Genomic DNA, 22,369 nt, shown 5'->3' on the forward strand with positions numbered 1-22,369 from the left:
CTGGGCTTTGGTGATGGTCACTTTGCTATGACTGTTGTTGTGTTCTTATACTGGTGTCTAAGCATCTGGGTTTGAGATGAATATAGGCCTAGGCGCCAGTTTCTGAGTTTGTTTTTGTTGGATGGGTGTTTTGTTCCTTGGTTTCTGTTTCCTCTTTGGTTTTCTGGTCTTTGTGATCTGCATTTCTGGTGGCCAACATGACCTCTGGTCCAGCAGGAAGTCTCTGTAGAGTTGGCAGCTAGACTTCTGGTAGCTAGCCTGGCGTGCATGGCCTTTGGTCCAGGGATCTCTGATCTCTGTTCTTTCTGACTGATGTGGCCTGCACTTAAGCATTGGATATTCACCCTTGTAGGGGCTGCAGGTTGTGTGTCTGTGTGTGTGTGTGTGTGTGTGTGTGTGTGTGTGTGTGTGTGTGTGTGTGCGCTTGGGTCTTTGGGCTGGGAACTCAGGGAGTGGAAGGATTCAAACAGCAGGTGGGGCTCTCACTGCTCTGGCTGGTGTGGCCTGTACCTGAGCAGTAGATATCTGTCAGAGGTGGGGTAAGGTCGGGGCACAATAGCAGCAGTGAGCGTTAGGGTGGGAGGGGGTGTTTGCCGGGTGAGTCTTTGGGATCTGAACCAAGGGCATGGGAGCGTTCCAAATGCAAGTGAAGCTCTTACCTGTTCTGACTGGCATGGCCTGAACCATGAGCAGTGGATGTCTGCCAGTGTTTGTTTTTCCTTTTTATTCAGTCTAGGAAACCAGTCCATGGAATGGTGCCACCACATTTGTTGCTGGTGATGGAGAGTCTTCTCACCTTAACCCAATCTAGAAACTAGAAAGACATTCCTAATATTTTAAGTGATCTTAGATCTAATTAAGTTGACAATAACAACCATTGACAGTCTATCCCTTACCAACTTGACATCCAAATATATTACTTTAGGCCTGTTCCATAGGCTCATGGCAATCTGATAAGGCAGAATGCATTCCGTCCAACTTCACAAAAATCCCTGAGTCTTTAACAGATCTAAAGCTGTTCAAAGGAGTAAATGTAGTCTTTTCTGAGATCCATACAGTCTCTTAACTGTGAATGCCTATAGACAGCTCATATACTTCAATGTGCAGTGGCATAGAGTCAACACACCCCCATTCTGAAGGGAGAGAATGGGAGCATACCAAAGAAAGAGCCAGCTAAAGCAAGCCTGAGCCAAGGGACCATACCACGTCCCGAAATTCTCGTCTTTTTCTGTTATTAGAGACAGTGCTGAACCTTTTCAAATACGATCTTTTTTCTGTATTTGTATTATTTCCTTAGAATGAAAACTCCCAGGTCCATTTCTTTATTAAGAATTACTTATTCATACTGCCTCAAGTATTGAATCTTGCATTTTCTTTTTTCATGACTTATCCTTATCTTTTTCTATAACAATAGACTGGAATGGTGTGAGAAAACCTAAGTATGGTCACCTGTCAGAGTCTGCATTTCAGTATCAAGGTAAGAATAAACTATTTAGCATGGAAAACTATATTCAATATCTTGCCATAAAAGTTATTCTTAGACATCTGCATTTACAATTAACTCACTGGTTAAATCAAAAGCATATATTACTATTTATAGAGGTATTTGTCAAAAGCAATATATTTTCTTTTGATCTAGAAACCTAGATTCTAGGTATAAATAATCCCAAATTAGTGTTACTGCTCTGGAGCAGTTGCTCAGCCTCTGCATCCCATTTTCATTTGTTTAGGCACAGAAGGAAGACAAAATTGAATTTTGTCTTAGGGCTTATTATTGCTGTGAGGAGACACCATGACCACGACAACTCTTACAAAGAAAACATTAAATTGAGGGGGCTTGCTTACAGTTCAGAGGTTCAGTCCAAAATGGCTGCATTCAGGCAGGCATGGTGCTGGAGAAATAGCCAAGTGTCTTTCATCTTTCAGGCAACAGGAGTTGACTGTCACACTGAGGGAATCTTGAGAAAAAGAGACCTCAAAGCCCATCCCCACAGTGACACACTTCCTCCAACAAGGCCACACCTCCTAATAGTGCCTCTCCCTTTGGGGGCCATTTTCTTTCAAACTACCACAAATGCTATATATATGTTTACAGTTATTAAGAAACTCTTAAAATGAAATAATTGTACTAAACTTTCAAACCCTTATTTTGTGCCTGAACTTTTACCTCTCTATCATTCTGTTATAATCACCATGATGACCTATGGTTTAACATTTGTTTTCTTCATTAGAACCTTCTGACATCCTGGAGCTAGGTAAGATATTTTTCTTTTTCTGTTAAATAAGAGGACTTACTAGACCAGGGATTTGATTGTGAGCAGTTTTAATCCACTAGGAAAAGAACTCCATATGTCTTTATTTCATAATCCAGGGAATCACTGTTTGCCTAATTAGCATGTTTTAACTTAGATGTCATATCAAGCTCTTCTTACCAGGAGGATGAAGACCAGGATAACAAAAAGGGAAGTGGTATGGTTAATTACGTAGAGTAGGTTAAACAGGAAACTAACTAAACTGGAAATAACTTCTTGATCTACTAAATCCAAGATGAAACAAACTTCCATTGTTCATAATATATTTGGTGACATTTTACTAAAAGAAATTATTTATAAGATAGGTTGAACCAAAATTAAATGTAAAGATATCTTTCATTTATAAACTACAGAAAAACACAAACATACCAGTTTAAGTAACAAGTCAAATTGATATTACATTTGGTTTTCATCCTGCATAGTATATATTTCAGGACTAAGATTTGAGCAATAAAACTAATACTACAGTTCTCAGCCAGCTTTCAAGGTTTCTGCATAAACACCAGTCAGTTTCTTAGAGTCCTGTGATGTCTTGTGTATCACCCAAGTCTTCACATCCTCATACCTTTACCAAATTTTGCTCAAGTATTTTGATATAGTTTGTTACCCTAATTCCATGTGTTAGCAGTATTATAGTCATTATCTACTTCCTTTTACCCTTCCTTCCTATAAGATAATTTCTATCAATCCTGAAACAAAATAACAAAGTAGAAAACTAGAGAAATCCAACAGAATTCCTGGGTTCTTGAGAACTGGCTCTGCCATTTGGTCACTTTATGACTCTAATCCTTAATTTTATCGTGCGTTAAATGGGAAGAATAATCTCATCCTGTCTGCTTCATAGGGTTGGGAAGCTCACATAAGCTAATGACTGTGAAGACACCATAGAGCTGCATTTGCCCTTACCTGGAGAATTGTAGTGTGTTTCATTCTTCTCAGCAGCTGAGCTCACACTTTAAGTCCAACCTGACCTTCTTTGAAGTGAAGCATTGTGAATGTGAGCTGAACAAATGATGAAGTGAAATGATGAAGGGCAAAGTACCTGGGACTTGGTAAACACATGATAGATATTACTTTATGCTTTAATTTTTTCCTCAAGCTTTTATGATACTCATGTGTAAGTGGGAAAACCATGGGCAGGGATTTGGATCAATTCCTATTCCCCACTCATCAGTTTTATAACTTTAGGCAAATTAATCTCGCTGGCATAATTCCTCATCTTTAAAATGAACATGAAACTGAGATGCTAAGATAATCTTGCATGAACAGGCAAAGGGAACGCAGTCATAGCTGCTGCTGATTTTGTTCTTGTTGCTAATGTGAATAATGCTAACGATTGTAGCTCACTTGACAGCCTTGGGCATGTTGTAAACTGTGTTTGTTGACAGGGAGTTTAGTTACTCATTTAACAGGAAACATCAGTTAGCAAGGGAGTTTATAATTTGAAAGAACAGTTTTCCTCGTGAGAGTATTTGGTGGCACAGGTATATTCTCTGATATACCTGTTTTTCCCAGTGAGAATAGAGAATAGACTTCTGGGGTCTTCATTCTGAATAAGACCCTAAAATAATCTGCTTTGGAGGGCTGGGGCTGTAAGTCAGTGATGGAGTGTTTGCTTAGTATGCTCAAGGCCCTGGAATGATAATAAAGTAGTAATTATTACTTGCTTTGGTGTAGCATTTCAAAATTTGATATTTCAGCCAGGTGGTGGTGGCACATGCCTGTAATCCCAGCACTCGGGAGGCAGAGGCAGGCGGATCTCTGTGAGTTCGAGGCCAGCCTGGTCTACAAAGTGAGTTCCAGGAACGGCGCAAAGCTATACAGAGAAACCTTGTCTCGAAAAACCAAAAAAAAAAAAAAAAAAAAAAAAAATGGATATTTCAAATTGCTTATTAAATTCTTGAGTACCTCAGATTGTTAGGAATTTACTAACCTCTTCAGGCAAATTGCATCATATTTATCAGGTATATATTGAGCCAAACATGTTTCTTTGTATTGTTAGCCACTTCCTAACTTTTAGAACCATACCAAAGAAGGTTAGCTCTGGCTAATCAGATGGCAGTTCTTGGGCCACCTTCTCTCTGCTGCTCTGCCACTTTGAAAGTGCAACCCTGTCATCTCACACCTAGGTTTGGATATATATAGCTTCCTAACCAGTCTTCCAGCCTCCAGCCTTAATCCTCTCCAGTCCATTTTTAACACTGCCATCAGAATGATTGTACCCTAAATTTATTACAGTATTCTATTTCTCATGAACATGGTGAGTTAGTTCCTTGTCTTGATGCTGAGGCAGAACACTTGACAGAAGCAGCTTAAGGAAGAAAGAAGGGTTTATTCAGTCTGGGTTGATACTCATGAACAGGATGTGGAGAGTGGAGCAGTAGTGCTGTCAGGAGATGTCTGAGACAGCGGGCCATATCCACGGCCGGAAGCAGAGGGGGATGAGTGCCTGTACTTGTCCAACTTTCTCGTCTTTGGTAGTCTGGAACCTGTTGAATGGTGCCACTCACATTTAGTGAGAGTTTTCCCACCTTAGTTAACCTAATCCAGATAAACCTTTGCAGACATGCCCAGAGATTTGTTTCTATGGTGTTTCTAGGTCCTATTGGGTTGACTATACTACCTTGTGATATAAAGGGTGCTTTGATACCCAAACACTTTTTCTGTCTACAACCTCTTTTTAAACTTTTCTCTGAAACAGTTTGCTTTCGCTTTGACTCCTGCTTATCTTATCCTTTTATACTTAGGAACCCGAATGTTCTTGCCTCTGGGAAGCCTTCCACAAACCTTCTGCGTGCTCCTACAGCACCCTCCACCTCTCCAAGCAGCCCTCACCACACCATTCTGCCATGGATCATTTAGTTTCTGCCCCTCCCTAGACTGAAGCTCACAAGAACAAGGGCAATATTTTGATCATGATTGTACTCCAGTACCCAGCACAATACTGTAAATAATTCTTGGAAGAATGGGTGAGGAAATGGCTCTGAGACTGCTTTTTTTACTCATGATTAATGCTAATGTTCCTTCAGTTGGTTCACAGGTGACATGCTTTTGCCTCTCTTTACCCCAAAGTCACCATTTTTATTCTTGTGTGCTGTCTCTCTCTCAGAGTCAGGCCAAACGTAATGCCCACATGTGATGTTAATAATCCAGATTGAAGTAGGACTTGTGTGCTGCTTCGTGCTTTCATTCTCCCAAAAACTTTAATTGAGCCTGTGCAAGCTTCAAGGCACCATGTTAAACAGCAAAGGTTGAACAGGAATAAGCAGTCCCTATCCAAAAGGAGTTGAAATGGCTCATCACGGTGATATGATGGGATGAGTAAGAACGGATCTTAAACCGGAGAGGAAAAAACCAGAAAGCTTTGCAGAGAAAATAGTGGTTTTGTTAAGTGTCCGTCGATGTATATGGGTGGTTTGGGCAAAGGTACAAGGCCAAAGTATCTGAAAGTTTGTTTGAGGAAACTCCCATCTAGCATGAAAGTCGTGATTTTGGGCCTGTGAAGCCTCCCCAGCCCAGACCTTTTTCACTCCAGGTTGCCTGCCTGAACTCTCCAGAAAGCCCGTCAAAGCCTCTTGTCCTCATTGCCCGAAAAGAACAGTAATGTTGCTCTACATGCTTTATTTCTATTAAGTCACAATACCTCTAGAGACTTTTCTTTTTCATCCCCCCCCCCCCTCGGTGAAGGAACTACATGAAAATGTTAGTGTCACAACTGAAACTGGTTTTGGTTTTTTTGTTTATTTGGGTTAGATTTGTTTTGTTTACGGTTTTTATTGTTGTTTTGGGGTTTGGTTTGGATGTTTGGTTTTTGTTTTGCCCAACCTTCTACTCTAGTCCTCAGGCATTTGATGAAAGACTGTATATACTAAATCACTCATACTTCTCTGTGCATGAATTTTTTAAAACTTAAAACCAGGTGGTTGGAACGTACATTAATGAATGATTCTGGGAGCCAAGCTTCCTCTTGAAACTTCCCTTTTTAGCCAAGGTATTTGATGAGCTCTTTGCTTTTAGCTAAGAGGTTTCTTTGTGGTATAGAAAGGACACTAATAATGTAATTCAGTTCCTGTTATTTGTTTTCAGAAATTATTTTTTGGCTTGATGTTTTATTTTCAGGTGATCCATTAACACATCAAGCTAATAATTTTAAAGGGTTCTGAATGATGTTTTGAGAGTACTACTTAACATTAGACATTTTAGAATAACTGGATTTTTTTAGAAGTTGTATATGCTACCATTTACTTATCATTTGAAAAATGCCAAGAACACATAGTGTGGAAGATATGAGTTAAGAAATAACTCATACCTGGTGGTGGTGGCGGTGGCACACGCCTGTAATCCTAGCACTCGGGAGGCAGAGGCAAGTGGATCTCTGTGAGTTTGAGGCCAGCATGGTCTACATAGCGAGATCCAGGAAAGGCTACAACAGAGAAACCCTGTCTTGAAAAAAAAAAAAAAAAAAAAACAAAAAAAAAAAAAAAAAAGAAAGAAAGAAAATAACTCACTCAAGCAAATTTAAATTAGTTATGAAATTACATGAAACAGTGCTCCTGATGCTGGGATAGATGGACTAATGAGAAGAACAGAATAAATTCCAGAAATAGATCTAAGAATGCATAAAAAATTAATACAAGATCAAGGTGATTTCAAGTCCATAGAGAGAAGATAGTTTATTTAATAGATGATGTTGGAGCACTTTTATTGAAAAAAAATGAAAAGAGAAAGCTAAATGTTTGCTTTATTCATTTCATAAACTAAATTACAAATAGATCAAATACACATATACCAGAGACATTCTTGAGGAAAACATGGGTTAATATTTTTATAATATTTAAGTGATGAAAGTGTAGTATGAACAGTGAGAAGCCATAAAAGGGATGACAGAGAAACATGAGGGTCAGGTTAGCCTCTTACCATATACATGAAAGACTTACATTCATTTGCAGAGACCTTAGCATCTGTAAGACATGGAAGTTTATGTTAGCAGAAAAATGACAAAAATAAAAACTAATTAATAAGCCTCCAAAAGTCTTCAACTTTATTAGTAATCAAAAAACTGTCCAAAATGTATATTAGCGGGTTTTTGTTTGTTTGTTTGTTACTTTTTTAAAAACTGTTAAATTTATCATATTTCCCAGTGCTTGGGAATCTAAAGCAGCAGAATTGCTAGTTTGAGGTCAGCCAAGTTCCAGGTCAGACTGGACTATATAAATGAGACTCTGTCTCAAAAAAATATCAAAACCTAGGAACTGTCAAAATACAACTTTAGCAAAGGCATGAAATATATACTTATATACTTTGCTTTTCATTTTATGGATCTATTCTTTGAAAATTTCATAGATGTATACAATGTGTTTTGGTCATATCTACCCCCTCTTCATTCATGTACCTTTGATAGTAATAAAAATTGGCATACTCTTTCTAGAGGATATTTCAGCAATATAGATTGTGTCAAAACCTAAAATATCCAGTTTGTCTGTTAATCCTACTCTTTGAGATTTGCTCCAGGGAGACTGTATTAGTCAGATTTTTATCACTAACTGAACTCTGAGAGAGTAGGAGGAGGCAAGAGGTGTCATAGTGTGAATATGACCAAAATGCTTTATATGCATATATATGTGTATTATAATGAAATACATTTATGTATAATTAATATATGTTAATAAGAGCATAAAAGTTAAATAATAGACAAATACCTGAAAGAAACATTAAGGAAGGAAAGGTTTCCTTTGGGTTGTTTCAGAGGTTTTGGTCCATGGTCAGCTGGCTCCATTGCTTTTAGGTCTATGGGAAAGCAGAAGTATCAGGAAGGAAGGAAGGAAGGAAGGAAGGAAGGAAGGAAGGAAGGAAGGAAGGAAGGAAGGAAGGAAGGAAGGAAGGAAGGAAGAAAACTGATTATCTCATTGTAAACAAGGCAAAGAGAAGGAACAGAGAGAGGCCAAAGACGAAATAAACCCTTCAAAGCCCACACCAAGGAACCAGCTTCTTTCGACTGATTCTACCTTCCACAGTTTGACCACCTCCCAGGAATCTGTTGACAGTCTGAATGAATCTATCAATGGATTAAACCATTGATTAGATTAGAGCCCTCATGATGTATTTATCTGTGGGATAAATACTGTGTCTGTATTTATCACAGACACCTAGGAAGATGCTTTAATCAATTTCTCAGTCCAACCAAGTTAACAATATTAACCATCACAGAGATCATTTTAAAAGTACTCAAAGATGTATACCCAAAGACATGCATTTAAAATTAGGCAATATTTAAATTACTATCACAAATTGTTATGATCTATTTAGTTACATGATAAAACCATGTTTAGACAGTAATCTTGAAGTAGAATTTCTAATCTGAAGACATTGATTATTATTACTGCGCTTAAAGATTTTTCTTTCCACAACTAAGTAGAATCAAACTAAAATCAATCAAAAGAGATGATGAAGGACATTACATACTCATTGCAGGAAAGATCCACCAAGATTAAGTTTCAATTCTGAACATTTATGCCCCAAACACAAGGGCACCCACATATGTAAAAGAAACATTACTAAAGCTTAAATCACATAAAATCCCACACATTAATAGTGGGAGATTTCAAAGTAGAGTTCTTAAAAAGAGGACCACAACCAGAATAGTAGCCAGCTAGAGTAGCTGATAACTAAATAAATAAGCTTGCTTCCTTCTTTATTTTATCTTCTTTCACACCACTTTATTCCTTTCAAATGCTTACCACCTTTCTTATTTCCATGCTAATTGTGTCTTGTCATATACCAGAATGCAATGTAAATCCCATAAGGTAGTGATCCCTGTTAAACTGCCTCCTCTGCAGAAGATGCTTGGTTAATGTGTTGAATAAATAATTGAAAACTCAAGTTATATCTTAATGTTGAATTTGTATGTGAATAATTTAAAACATTTGTTTTATATGTGCTTAAATTATAAAATATTATATGTCTGTTAGTAAGGTCCCAAGTATAAACTAAATTTCCCTGTACTGGTCAAGTGATGGCTAAACAATTAAGAGCACTTGCTGCTCTTGCAGAGGACCTCAGTCTGGTTCCCAGCACCCAGGTCAGGTGGCTCACCTGTAACTCTAATTCTAAGGGGATCTGAGGCCCTCTTTTGTACTCTGTGGACACCCACACACATGTGTGCACATTCAAACACTGACATACATACATACACATAATTAAAATTAAAATAAAATATTTAAATTTTCCTATACTGCATTTTCATGGTAATCTGTACTGCCTTGTTAACTTAAACTTATTTCAATTGCAATATTACTTGTGCAAGTAAGCTCAATATTTCTGCTCATCTAGTGACTGAAAGTGTTATGATGCAGGAACTCTGTCTTGGTTCACCAACATTTAACACAGTTCTTTATACTTGGAAGGATATTACGCATTTATCAAATGAAGAATTTATATACAGTTGTATGCATTATAGATAAAATTACCTCCATCTTTCAGATGAGCAAACTGAGGCTTAGAAGGTTAAATTTGCCCAAGATATTTGCTATAAAATAGAGTTAAGCAACATCTTTTGACTTGTAGTATATTTTAAAAAAATAGTGGTGGTCCGTAGACACAGATTTAACTTGAAGCTACTGAGTGAAACTTTTAAAGGTGGTTCCGTAAACTTTGTAGAAATTAGAACACTTAGGAATATGGTTTTGGAATCAACAATTTAGACCTTGTATTGTGAAACTACCGTCCGAGGGCCACACTGAGCCTGCTACCTGCTTTGTCAAGGCTTCAGAGAATATAAGCTTTCTCTTCTCTTCAATTTTCATTGTCTGTACCTTCTAGCCCACTACCAGAATGGCTGAGTTTAACAGCTATGTAGGGACTGTGTGGTCCCAAAGCATAGTAGTTTTATTATCTCTTTTTTAAATTACCTGTCGATCCATACCTTGTTTGCTGCCATTTCTTTTGTGATTATTTTAATGCTTGCAGATTCAGAAGTCATATGATACCTGACTTTATGATAAACATGAAAGAATGTGTTTAAGTGCTTTGATTGGTTTAATAAAAAGTACCTTAATTTTACATTTACCTGATGATAACCCAGCAGTCAAATAGAAGAAAAAAGGTATTGTTCAAATCAGTCATCATGATGTTTGGACTGCTCTTAATATATTCTTCTTTACTCAATCATAGGAGGTTTCCTACATTGTTTATGCCTGAGGTTTCTGGCCTTTTTATCTTATAGCACAGGAGTTGATTAGCATGGTTAATATGTGTAATAGGCAACTGTAATTAATGCTGCCATAATTCTTAAAATCAAAGTCTCTTGAGTACTTTGATCAGAACTCAAGCTAATAAAAGCAATTACCCAGAATTGACCAAGCTTTTAGACCTTGTCTCCTAACATATTAGCTATGAGCCATATGTACATTTTAAAATTATTTGAAGTTAAATAAAATTTAAAATGTAGATCCTTACACCAGTCACATTTAAAATGTTAAAAATTATATGCTAGTGCCATCTTGTTGGATAGCACAGATACACAGTTCATTTCTGTCAGCACAGGAAAGTTGAATTGGACTTGCTGCTCTAGATGGTAGAGAGCTTAAGGGTCTCAGACCAGTAAAATACAAGACTTAAAATTTGACTTACTCTTTCATTTGTAAAGATGTAATAATTGCAATGTTTTCTTTTTCTAATAGCAAATAATGATAACATGTATTAAGTCCTTGATTTAAGACCTTCTCAACTAATAGCAAACAAATTCATTAATTAAATTTTGATAACCTCTTTAAATCTTCACTCTAGGAAATAACTGTCTTATTTACTGTATGGACTGTCTGGTACTGGCTTGTGAAATATTTCAGAACCAACTGGGATTTCTGGCCAAACCTATTTGCTTAGTTAAGGATGATGAGAAAGGAGCCATTCTTAAAACAGAAGCTATGAAGTCAGCAGAATGTAAAGTCTTGGCATCATCTTTGTAGTGATTTAGATATCATTATTCAGTGATTCATTTTTATTCCCAGCAGCTAATGCTTTTTGCATGGTCCAAAGGGGCCCTGTGCTGCTCTACTACAGAGGAAACTTCAAGAAATGCTGGTTTGCTACAGTGTTTTAGCTTGTGAAAGTCTCTGGGACCTTCCCTGCTCCATCATGGGGTCACCTCTAGGTGGGTATTAGGTGGAAACTAAATTGCTTTAACTTTGAAATAAAGAAATTGGTAATCTTTTGTGGTCCAGTGATACTCGTATATAACAGGCTATGCCTCTCCATGTTATCCTAGCCCTGGACTAGCATCACCTTAAAGATTGCTCTTCCAGTTCATTGTTCTTTATGCTTTGAGATACTTGAGGCAACATCAAGAGAGTAAATGATTCTGTAGACAACCCAGTTTGTTCTTCCTTGTTGTCATCAGAATTGCTTCTCAAGCCCTACTGGGCTAGATTATCACATACCCATCATTCTGTACCTCAGTACAGCATTTTGTACCTGGAGTGGCGATTTAAAAGGTGAGGACTCGAGTATATTTATCTCATTCATGTTGCTTTCCCTCCCCTGAAATCTTCTTGCCCATGTCTCTAGATAGTCTTTGCTTTATACTTTCTAAGCTGAGGTGTGGGATGCTAAATCGTGTGGGATGCAGGGCCCCTCCAGGAGTCAGACTGTTCAAGAAGAACGATTCTTCTACTACCTTCTGCCTTCTGCTTGCTGAGGGCTTCTTGGTACTTCTTCGAGATGCTAGTATATCCTACTCTAGGATTTTTAGTCAGTCCAGGGACTAACATGCAAAACAGCAGAGATCATCTTAAGCCTATGATTTTTAAAACATTAATTTAAAAAGATTCATTCAGGGCACTTGGATTCTTCCCTCTAAGATTACCTTTGATTAAGATCAAATGGAAAACGAAAGTTTAAACCAGTCCACTAATGGCTTGCTTGATGTTTAGTGTAGAGTACATCCTAAAGGATTTTTTTAGGAAGTTGACTGTGATAGAGATTTCTATTTCCTTTACAGGTCATTTTACCTGGGACAAATACCTAAAAGAAACATGTTCAGTCCCAGCGCCTGTCCATTGCTTCAAGCAGGTAATTGATTTTCAACATGGTTAGTAGGTGGGAGACAGTGTTTTCTGGTGCTTGAGTAATCAGAGCATGAGGTAGGAGCCCTTTGACTTCTCACCTGAGGACCCCAAAATAAACTTGTATGACAGGAGCTCATGTAAAAGTTGGTTACTGAGTTTTAGCACCAGGCATCTCCCCAACTTCATTCCAAGGAACACCTTCTTTCCTCCAAGATTATTCCGTTACTGAAAAAAAATGACTATTTTTTTCCTGGAGCTTTAATTCAGAGAGATAGGAAAGAGAATTGTGGGTTTTAGATGGTTTTTGAATGTGGAGCAGTATTCTTTTCCTGCGTTCAACACCTATGCCACAGTCTTACTTTTCTTTAAGAACACTGAACCCAGTCTTACTCAGGGACATTTTTTGAGTCATTCAGAGCTTCTCACATAGAATTAAGTGTTCCAGACAATGTGTGGTGATGTCACCATGTCAATGTGTAGTAAGGTTGGTAAGCTAAGCAGTGCACTGTTGCTAAACAGAGCAGGATGCCACAGTTCTTTATACCACCCTTGCTTTAGTCCTCAATTATTTCTTTATCAATAGTTCACTTTAAGTTTTGTCTACTTTCTAAGTAAAAAGTACATATTTCTGTTTATTTAAATTCAAATGTTTACCTAAACCATTCTTAATTCAAATATACTAAGAAATAGCTCTCAAATCACCAAAAATCAGAGAAATGGGAAACAAACGAGTTAAGCCTGTGTGATTTGCCAGCTTACTGCCTAGATCCAGATCATGTTCCAAGGAGGGAGAACCTTAGGTTGAGCCACCAGACTCCCTAATTCAAGGATATGGAACTGAGAGTCCAGACGCATTAAAGTAGCTAGAATTTACAAGTCACTGTGTCAGAGAAGATAGACATTTAACATAGCAAAACCCAAAAGGGCTATAGAAGATCATCTTTAATTATTCAGGAAAGCACTGCTGTTGAGTGATGAGGAAACTATTTATGGCCAATGGAAAATCCATCTGAAAATATTAGAAGAAAGCCTGATACTCACACAAGACTGAGCACAGTTCCTGGAAAATCTCTTCTTTAATTGATCATTGGAAGAATATTCAGGAAGCCCTTTTAGATAATAGGAAATAGTCATACTCTAAGCATTGCTCCAGACTTGTATAAAAAACTCATAAAAGTCATACTTGAAGCCGGTGGTGGTGGCGCATGCCTGTAATCCCAGCACTCGGGAGGCAGAGGCAGGTGGATCTCTGAGTTCGAGGCCAGCCTGGTCTACAAAGCGAGTTCCAGGAAAGGTGCAAAGCTACACAGAGAAACCCTGTCTTGAAAAACAAAAAACAGAAAATAAAACAAAACAAAAAGTCATACTTGAAGGGATCAAACTGTCCTAAGGAAACTTCATCTAGAAACAAATCACAAGAAAATCTATAGAAATGAAAAAATATCCAATATCCAGTGATAAAATCCACAGTACCTAACATCTAGTCAAAGGTTAGTGGGCATGCAAAGAGGCAGAAGAGTGCAGTCAGTAGTAAAGAGAATAAGCAATTGGTTCAAACTGACTCAGGACCTATTCAGAGCACAGAACAAAAGATAAGCCTGAAAGTATTATTTTAATTATTTGATATGTTCCAAGTGTAAGCAGAGAAATGAAAGATGTCAAGATTCTCAACTAACTATTTGCAAAATTAAAAATGCACTGGTTAATATTAATGTTACAAGAAAATATTACTGAGCTCTGAGACACATGAACAGAAACTACCCAAAATGAATCACAAAGACAAAGCAGTTCAGACTCAAGTGAAAAGAGAGTGGCAAACCATAGCTTCTACTTGCCAGATAGATGTGTGATTGGTGTTCCCAAAGAGAAGAGAGAGAGAGGAGTATGTGAGGTAGTGATGACTAAGATATCACCAGACAGTTTAATGGCTATGATTTAAAAGAAGACACATTTTTAGTGATGAAAAGATATGGAGCAAAAGGGACTCACAAAAGCTGCTAGCAAAAATATAGTGTCTTACCCTTGGCAGAAAACATCATACTACTGAAGGAAAAAGAGTCATTAGAATCAAATAATATAACCCCTCAAAAATGTGACTCAGCATTAAATTAGCATTCTAGTCAATTATTTAAAATAATCCAACAGGAGATTAATCCAATATATAACAGAAGAGAAACTGACTTAAAATGGCAGCCAGAGCAGTGAGTTGAACTTAAAAATATCCAAAACTCACATATAGAACATATCTGACAAAAAATGCTCCATAAAATTAAAAATCATGAAAGGAGAGGCTGAGGAGATGGCTTAGTCAATAAAATGCTTGTTTCTCAAGCATGAGGCTCTGACTTGAGATCCCTAGCACCCAGATGAAAACCAAGTATGACAGCCCATGCCTGTAGCCCAGGCTCCAGATTCAGTGAAAGACAAATCCCTTACATAGCTGGGCATCAGATGTTATAACAGGGAGGATAGTGGAGGCTGCCACTTGCAAAAACAACAACAACAAAACAAACAAACAAACAAACAAAAAAACCCATGAGATTGAGATTACCTTCTGAAACTGGAAATGTGGCCTATTCCATGTTTCACATGGGTGCCAGGACTGAAATAGTTGTACAGGTAGTTATTGACACAACTCTCCCACCACTATACACAGTGTTGCTATAATGCAGAGAAATAATTCTGAGTTTCTACTACTACCCTACCAGAGACATGCTGAGAACATTTGAACAACATCCCCAGCTGTACTCCTGCCTCAGGTACATAGCCTAACAAGTTTCAGGGGAACCATGGCCAATACTGGCCACATTCTGCTCTCCCTCCCTTCTGTTAGCACCTCTCTGAGAGGATTTTGCCAAATTTCAGTCATCCTTTCACTGTATCCTTTCCTAGGCACTATATCTGAAAAACTGGGGTAAGTCTCCACACATCTTCAGAGGTACACAGTTATGAGGAGTCTGAGGTCACACTCCAGAGCAGGCATTGTCACAGTCGGGGAACAAAACAACTTTATCTACAACTCCTCATTGCATTGATCACTCGTAAGTCAGGGTATGAGTGCCACAGAGATTCCTCTAACACCCTCTCTGTTTAGTACCTGAACCCATGCCAGTGTCAGGTCAGAGGACAAGTGCCTCAGGCTCCTCATTACTGGAACAGCAAATGCAGAACGTTCAAGTAATACAATGAATATCATCAGTGCCTAAGGAAACAACACACCTTGTAGAAGTCACAAGTTTCATTATAGTAGTAAGCACAGAGTATACCCACACATATTGCTTTCTGTATCATACTTGCTTGAACTACTTGAGTATCTCCAGTCCTGCTTGTATTGCCTAGAGAGACAGTAGGTCTCTCTGATTCTGATATAATACAGATAAGTAGAATGAATGCACTATACTCAAACTCACCATAGACAAACTAATCATAGACAAACATGCTTTAGGCAGATTACACTATTGTGTTCAAACTGGAAGTAACATTGGCATTGAATATCATGTCAATGATACATCTTCTGGAAAAAGTTAAGCCCATTCCATAAAAGTGATAAGGCTATCCATTGCACCAAATATGCAAGCTTTAACATAGGAATACAAGAACTATGAAGAATAAGGTAATGCAACATCTCCTAAAGTCCATTCATAATACTCTAGTAAGAGACTCCACAGATACCAAAGTGGATGAAGTACCTGATAGAGAATTCAAAAGAATTATTTCTTGAAATCACAAGAAAACCAGACAAGCAGTTAAATGAAATTAGTAAGACAATGCTGAGCATGAGTGAGAAATTCAGCAGAGAGATGGGGATTTCTTAGAAATCTTAGAAATGAAAAGTTCCATAAATCAGTTTAAAAATTGAGTTGGGAGCCTCGACTGCAGTCTACAGGCAGAAGAAAGAATATTAGAGCTTGAAGACAGGTATTTATTGAAATGATTGAGACAGAAATTTTAAAAAAAAAAAAAAAGATGAGGAGGCATACAAGATCTTTAAGGTACCATAAAAAGATCAGATGTCCTGATCATTAACATACCTAAATGGGGAGAAATGAAGTTGAAGGCATAGTAACCTATTCATTGCAGTAACAGCCAAAAACTTTGCAATCTTAGAAAAGACATGGGCATCCATGTCTAGATTCCCAAATAGACCCTGCCAAAGAAGACTCTCACTACAGCATACAGGAAACTGTCTGCAGTACAGAAAAAGCACCAAACAATATTTAAGAGCAGCCCCATTAGACCTAGAGTAGCAGATTTCTCAGTAGAAACTCTTGAAGCCAGGAAGGGATCTATTTCAACCCATATTACTAGAACCCAACAAGGCTGTCCTTCAGAATTTTATGAGAAATAAAGACCTTCCAAAACAAGCAAATAGTTAGAGGAATTCCTAACCAGACCAGCTTTATAAAAAAAAAAACGCTACACCTGTCACTGGAATGAAGATAACTACCATCATAACTTCCTAAATATAAATCATAGGATATAAATTCTACAGGAAGAGTAGACACACAAAGAGCAGATTGAAAATATTCCTTGTACCAAATGAAAATTGAAATACAACATCAAAAAACTTGAGAGAGAACAGGAGCAGTCTTAATAAGAGGGACATTTGTAGTAACGAGTATCTACACCAAAAGTAGAAAGACTTAAAACAAAAGCTTAATAATTGATCCCAAGGTCTTAGAAAAACAAAAACAAGCCATACCCCAAATTTGTAGAAGAATCATAAGAGAAACAAATGAAATAGAGACTAAAAGAAGAGCACAAAGGATGAATAAAATAGTTTGAAAAGATAAACAAAATGAACAATTCTTAACTAAAGGGAAAGTCAGAGCCCAGATAAAATTCCAGCTGAAACTGGAAACATCCCAACTGAGACTACAAAAGTTCAAAGGATCTAGAAATTATTTTTGAAAAACTATATACTAGAAAATTGGAATATCTGGTAAAATAGAAAAAATTTTAAGACCTGTATAACCTACCAAAGTTGAACCAAGAAGATATAAAAAAACAGAATGGATGGCTAGAAAGATGGCTCAGTGGTTAAGAGCACTTGTATGAGGACCAAAACCTGTGCGTGGCAATAGACATTTAACACCCGCATTGTCCGTCTCTCTGGCTTGCTGGCTGCCAACCTAGCCTCAGGTTCAGTGAGAGACTGTTTCAAGAAAATAAAGTGGAGAATGACACAGCAGGATACCCACTGGTCTCTTCTGGCCTCTGCATGGATGTGTGCTTACAAATGTGCACCTATACCACAGGCATACCTGTACACACCCCAAAAATGTAGATCTGTAAGAAATAATAATATTTAAAAGTTGAATCAGTAATAAAAAGTCTCACCAAATAAAAGCCTAGGACCGGATTTTTGTGTTGCTGAATTTGATGCAACTTTTTTCATTTTCTTTTTTTATCTCTTCCATCCATCCATCCTTCCTCCTTCATTCCCTCCTTCCCACCCCTCCCTTCCTTCCTTCCTTTTTTTGGGGGGAGGGAGAGGTGGGGATGGTCTTATATATTTCAAGCTGACCTCAAACTCCCTATGTAGTTGAGAATGACCTTGAACTTGTGATCTTCTTGAATCCACATCCCAGTTTATGCAGTATTGGGGGTTGAACCCCAGGACTTTCTACACAGTAGGCAAGCACTTCACCAACTGAACCACATCCCAAGCTCCTGAATTTATCCAAACTTTTAAAGAACTAATACTAATGCTTCTCAAACCATAAAAGAAGACAAGAATCATTGTATGTGGGTGTGTGTAGGGACGTGTGGATGTGGCTACAACAGAGGAACAAGGGTGAAATGGAAAGAAGAGCAAAGTCATACTTTGTTTGAAAATGTTATAATGTTGTCTGGCACCTGTGTGCTGATCTTTAAAAAGGAGAAAACAACTGAAATGGAGGGGCTCTTCCTTCCCAACTGCATTCTGTTTATCCTGAAACACCTGTTCCCGAAGCCTGACAGCATAACAGCCAGAAAAGCATAGAGCAATGGCCCTGATGGGCAAAAAGGCAAATATCCTCACGAAAATGCTTGCAAATTAAAACCAAGAGCTTCTCAGAAAGGTCATACATCATGTTCAAGTTGGTTTCATTCCAGAATGTAAGAATGGTTCAGAATGTGCAAATCAAATACATATTACATAACATATACATAATACCTTGCATAAATTGAATGAATTATAAAAATCATGATCATCCCAATAGATGCAGAAACAGTAGTGATAACATTCAGTGTTATTTATGATAAGAAGTCATGAACATATTAGATATAGAAAGATTGTGCCTTAACATAATAAAGCCTGTATATGACAGACATTTAGGCAGCATTCTGCTGAATGAGGAAAACTAAACATTTTCTCCCAGGTAAGAATCAGAAAATACCCTGCTGTTGTGGTTAGTATGGCTCTTAGTATATCTTGAAATTTTGTATTGTCACAGTTCTTATTTAGTATAATATTAGAAATTTTAACTACAGTAGTTAAGTAAGAGAAAGAAAGAAAAGTCAAATTATCACTCTTTACAAATGATACAGCTCTGCCAGTGGTTAGGAGACAGAGGCATAGCTCTACACTGTTACTCTCAGCAGCCTAAGGAGCTCCCCTAATCCTTTAAGGACCTTGACTCAAGACAAACTGTGATTCCTGGCTTTAATGCAGAAAAGAATTTTAGAATCAAGCATTATGAAACAGTTGTGTATTTTTATTACTAAATATAGTTTAATCTAGTCTTTGTGTATAAGACAGACAAACTGAAGTGTGGGTATGGACTTCCCAAGGGAAAGTTATAATTAATTTTCTTAATATTAGTCATATGTAATATCTAAAGAAGAAAAATGCAAATATCCATCAATGAGAGGAAAATGGAAAATAACACCTAACAATGATGGGGCTTCTTTTAGGATGATGTTGATTATGAAATGGTGTTTGCTCAACTATGTCTATGCGGAAAAGTACTGAGTTACATACTGCAAAGGAGTTAACTTTTGGGGTATGAGTTACACACAAACCTACTCAAATACGCCAGCCATTCTACTTTTAGAAGTTTATATAAGAACAAAGAAAGTAGCCCTCTGTCTGTGGCTGCTGTATCTGTAGATTTTGTCAACAGCAGACCAGAAATATTTGGGAAAAGCCAGATGTAGTGGTGCACATCTATAATCCCAGCCCTTGGGAGGCTGAGGCAGCAGGACCATAGTATTAGAGGCCTGTCTGAACAACAGGGTGAGATCCAGATACAGCTGGACTATGGTTGAGACACTTACCTCAAAAAAAATAAAAAATAAAAAAAAATGGAGTGGGGAGGTAAAGGGGCTTCTGTCCTAACGAATACAGAGGGTATTGTCCAATGGACTATTGTATATTTCACACAAAGATTTGTTTATGAGTGTATATAGGCACATGTTTATAAGAGCCAAAAGCTTGAGCTAAACCAAATGGCCTACTACTCGGCAACAAAAAGAAATGTGTATCAGATCCAGGGACATTAAACTTTTGAAATCAGAAGTGTTTTAGATTTTAGAATATTTTCCTATGAAATAAAGTATCTTATGGATATGACCAATCTAAGCATGCAATTTATTATTGTTTCTTACATGCCGTATGCCCATGGTCTGAAGGTAATTATGCAATATTTTAATGGTATTTTTTACTTCAACACATCATATAATGCCAAATGCAGAGTTTTCTCGTACCAGCATGTCAGTGACAAAGCTGCTCATTTTGAATTTCATAATTTCAGATTAGATATACTCCATTTGTACTGATAAGGTCAATAGTATTGAGTATATCCTAATACTTAACACTGACTGAAAAATATAGTCAATAAAAAACAGTACTCCTCCATGATTCCATCTAAGATGAGAAAGAGAGGGGCCAGAAAAGAACATTACAAAGAAGTATGTGAGAACTTCAGGGTGCCTCCACATTCACTATTTTGATCATAATGGTGCTTTCAGAGGTAGATAAGAGTGCCTGTTATATCATATGTCAAGAGTTACCAAAATGTACAGTTTACTGTATGTCAGTTATGTTAGTTGATTTATGAGTTAATATTAAAATAAGAAAAAAGTTGACTCCTACTAGTCTTGATGGTAGATGTAGGAAAAGCAAATGAGCAGCAGACATCATCAGACACTCCTACCCTTTCTTGTACTGGTATGAGTCAATATGTGATACTTCAGAGGAAAGGAACTTTTTCTTTCATGTTACTTTCTAATGCTTCATTTGTAGAAAACTTTTCCTAACTGTTAGGGAATAAGCCAGACTTGTCCTTGGCCATCTTTAACCAAGTTGAATCCAATGCATACATTTTCAAGTTCCATCTCTTTAACATTCCTATTGAAATGCAGTTTATACTTAGTCTACCTAATTCCCTTGGCTTGTTCTCCTCAGTCATACACACCTCCAAGCAATGAGTTCAAGATCAGCATGAAATTGGAAGCACAGGACCCCAGGAACACCACATCCACCTGTATAGCCACAGTAGTTGGACTGACAGGTGCCCGACTCCGCCTGCGCCTTGATGGCAGTGACAACAAGAATGACTTCTGGAGACTGGTTGACTCCTCTGAAATCCAACCAATTGGAAACTGTGAGAAGAATGGTGGTATGCTGCAGCCCCCTCTAGGTGAGTAACTAGACCCTTGTTCTCCCTGACTAGTCAGATTCCAAAAGTTATACATCCTGTTATGGGAAAGCTCTTGAGCACATGACTACCCTTTGTTTTTTAGAGTAGTTTCCCTAATAGGCCTACCTAATATAAAGTGGGTTATCTTTACATTAGTATAGGGTGTCTAGTCCTCACATACTCTTTTAACTTGACAGGAAACCATAGTCTTTCCCATTTGACTCACCTGGAGGAAAGGATACCGTTATGTTAAGTCTTTGATGTCCTCTCCCCCAGTTCTTACTTGGTCCTTAGAATTCCTTATTGAGAATCCATTATTAGAAATCAATTCTTTCAGTTAAACTAATAATCACACTTCTCTTTTAGATCATAGTTATCCTTCTTTTCTGCCTCAGTCCCTGAGAAAATGAGGCATCTCATCAGTTACTGACAGTTACTATTGATTGCAGTGAGTCTTCATGAGAGAAAGAGAGTGATAAGTTAGGGGTTTGGGGCCATGTTCCCTTCAGGATGCTGAACTATTTTAACTGAGCTTAGGGGGTATGTATCATTTGAAAGAGTTTAACATTTTCTTCCATGTAAAAATTATGTGGGAAAATTTCAAATATGTACAAAAGTAAAGAAAACAACACAGTTATGTCAGTCTATCCTCTATTGTTATAATTGTCAGCATGTACTGAATGTTATTTTATATATACTTGATTATGTCTGCCTTAAAGTACAAATATAGTACCACTTTATCATGAAGCAGAATGTCTTTCTCATAGGTAAGGATATTTTAAGGGCTTATGCGGGGACACTTTGCTCAGCCTGGAAGGAGGGGACTGGACCCGCCTGCACTGAATCCACCAGGTTGAGCTGAATCCCCAGGGGAGTCTTGGCTCTGGAGGAGATAGGAATGGAGGGGAGGGGCTGGGGGGAAGGTGGGGCGGGGGCAGGAGTGGGGACAACAGGGGAACCCATGGCTGATATGTAAAATTAATTAAAATTTAAAAAAGCATAATCATACCACATTATCACGCCAGTAAATATTTGTTAAATTATCCCACCGTCAGCACCTTTCCGCCTTCCATTCCTTCTGTCTTTCTCCTTTCCTGCTTGTCTTTTCCCCTCTCCTGTTACATCCTCTCTTCTTTCCCTCCTTCTCATCTTTCGCTTTCTCTCTCTTATCTCCTTCCCTATCTTCCCCCTTCTACATTTATCCCTCTTCATCTTTCCTTCTCTGTCGTCTCTCATCTTGAATTTCTTTAAATAAAGTTGGTTGGTATGTATGCTAAGCCTCTTAGTGTGTGGGATTTCCTTCCCTCCTTTTTATCCCTTGAAACTTACTTGTTGCAAACCCCGCATCTTTAAATTTTCTCTTAATTAT

General features: G+C 37.8%; 1 protein-coding gene across 11 annotated transcripts in view; it reads left to right on the forward strand.

Moving 5' to 3' along the window:
• The window catches only part of Scmh1 (Scm polycomb group protein homolog 1), a 156,342-nt gene that overhangs the window by 56,032 nt on the left and 77,941 nt on the right, over positions 1–22,369 (forward strand). For 2 of the 11 annotated variants that reach the window (XM_036178155.1, XM_036178154.1), the window contains 4 exons: positions 1,415–1,477; positions 2,232–2,255; positions 12,307–12,377; positions 20,766–21,000. In XM_036178155.1, coding sequence (XP_036034048.1) covers positions 1,415–1,477; positions 2,232–2,255; positions 12,307–12,377; positions 20,766–21,000 — 393 coding nt within the window. Of the gene's footprint in view, positions 1–1,414; positions 1,478–2,231; positions 2,256–3,156; positions 3,365–4,087; positions 4,105–4,178; positions 5,282–11,317; positions 11,461–12,306; positions 12,378–17,900; positions 19,991–20,765; positions 21,001–22,369 lie in introns of those variants that run through there. The other 9 variants (XM_036178156.1, XM_036178157.1, XM_036178163.1 and 6 more) reach the window with 9 other exon arrangements.

The sequence above is a fragment of the Onychomys torridus genome, chromosome 2 (genome assembly GCF_903995425.1).
Source record: "Onychomys torridus chromosome 2, mOncTor1.1, whole genome shotgun sequence".
Taxonomy (NCBI): Eukaryota; Metazoa; Chordata; class Mammalia; order Rodentia; family Cricetidae; genus Onychomys; species Onychomys torridus.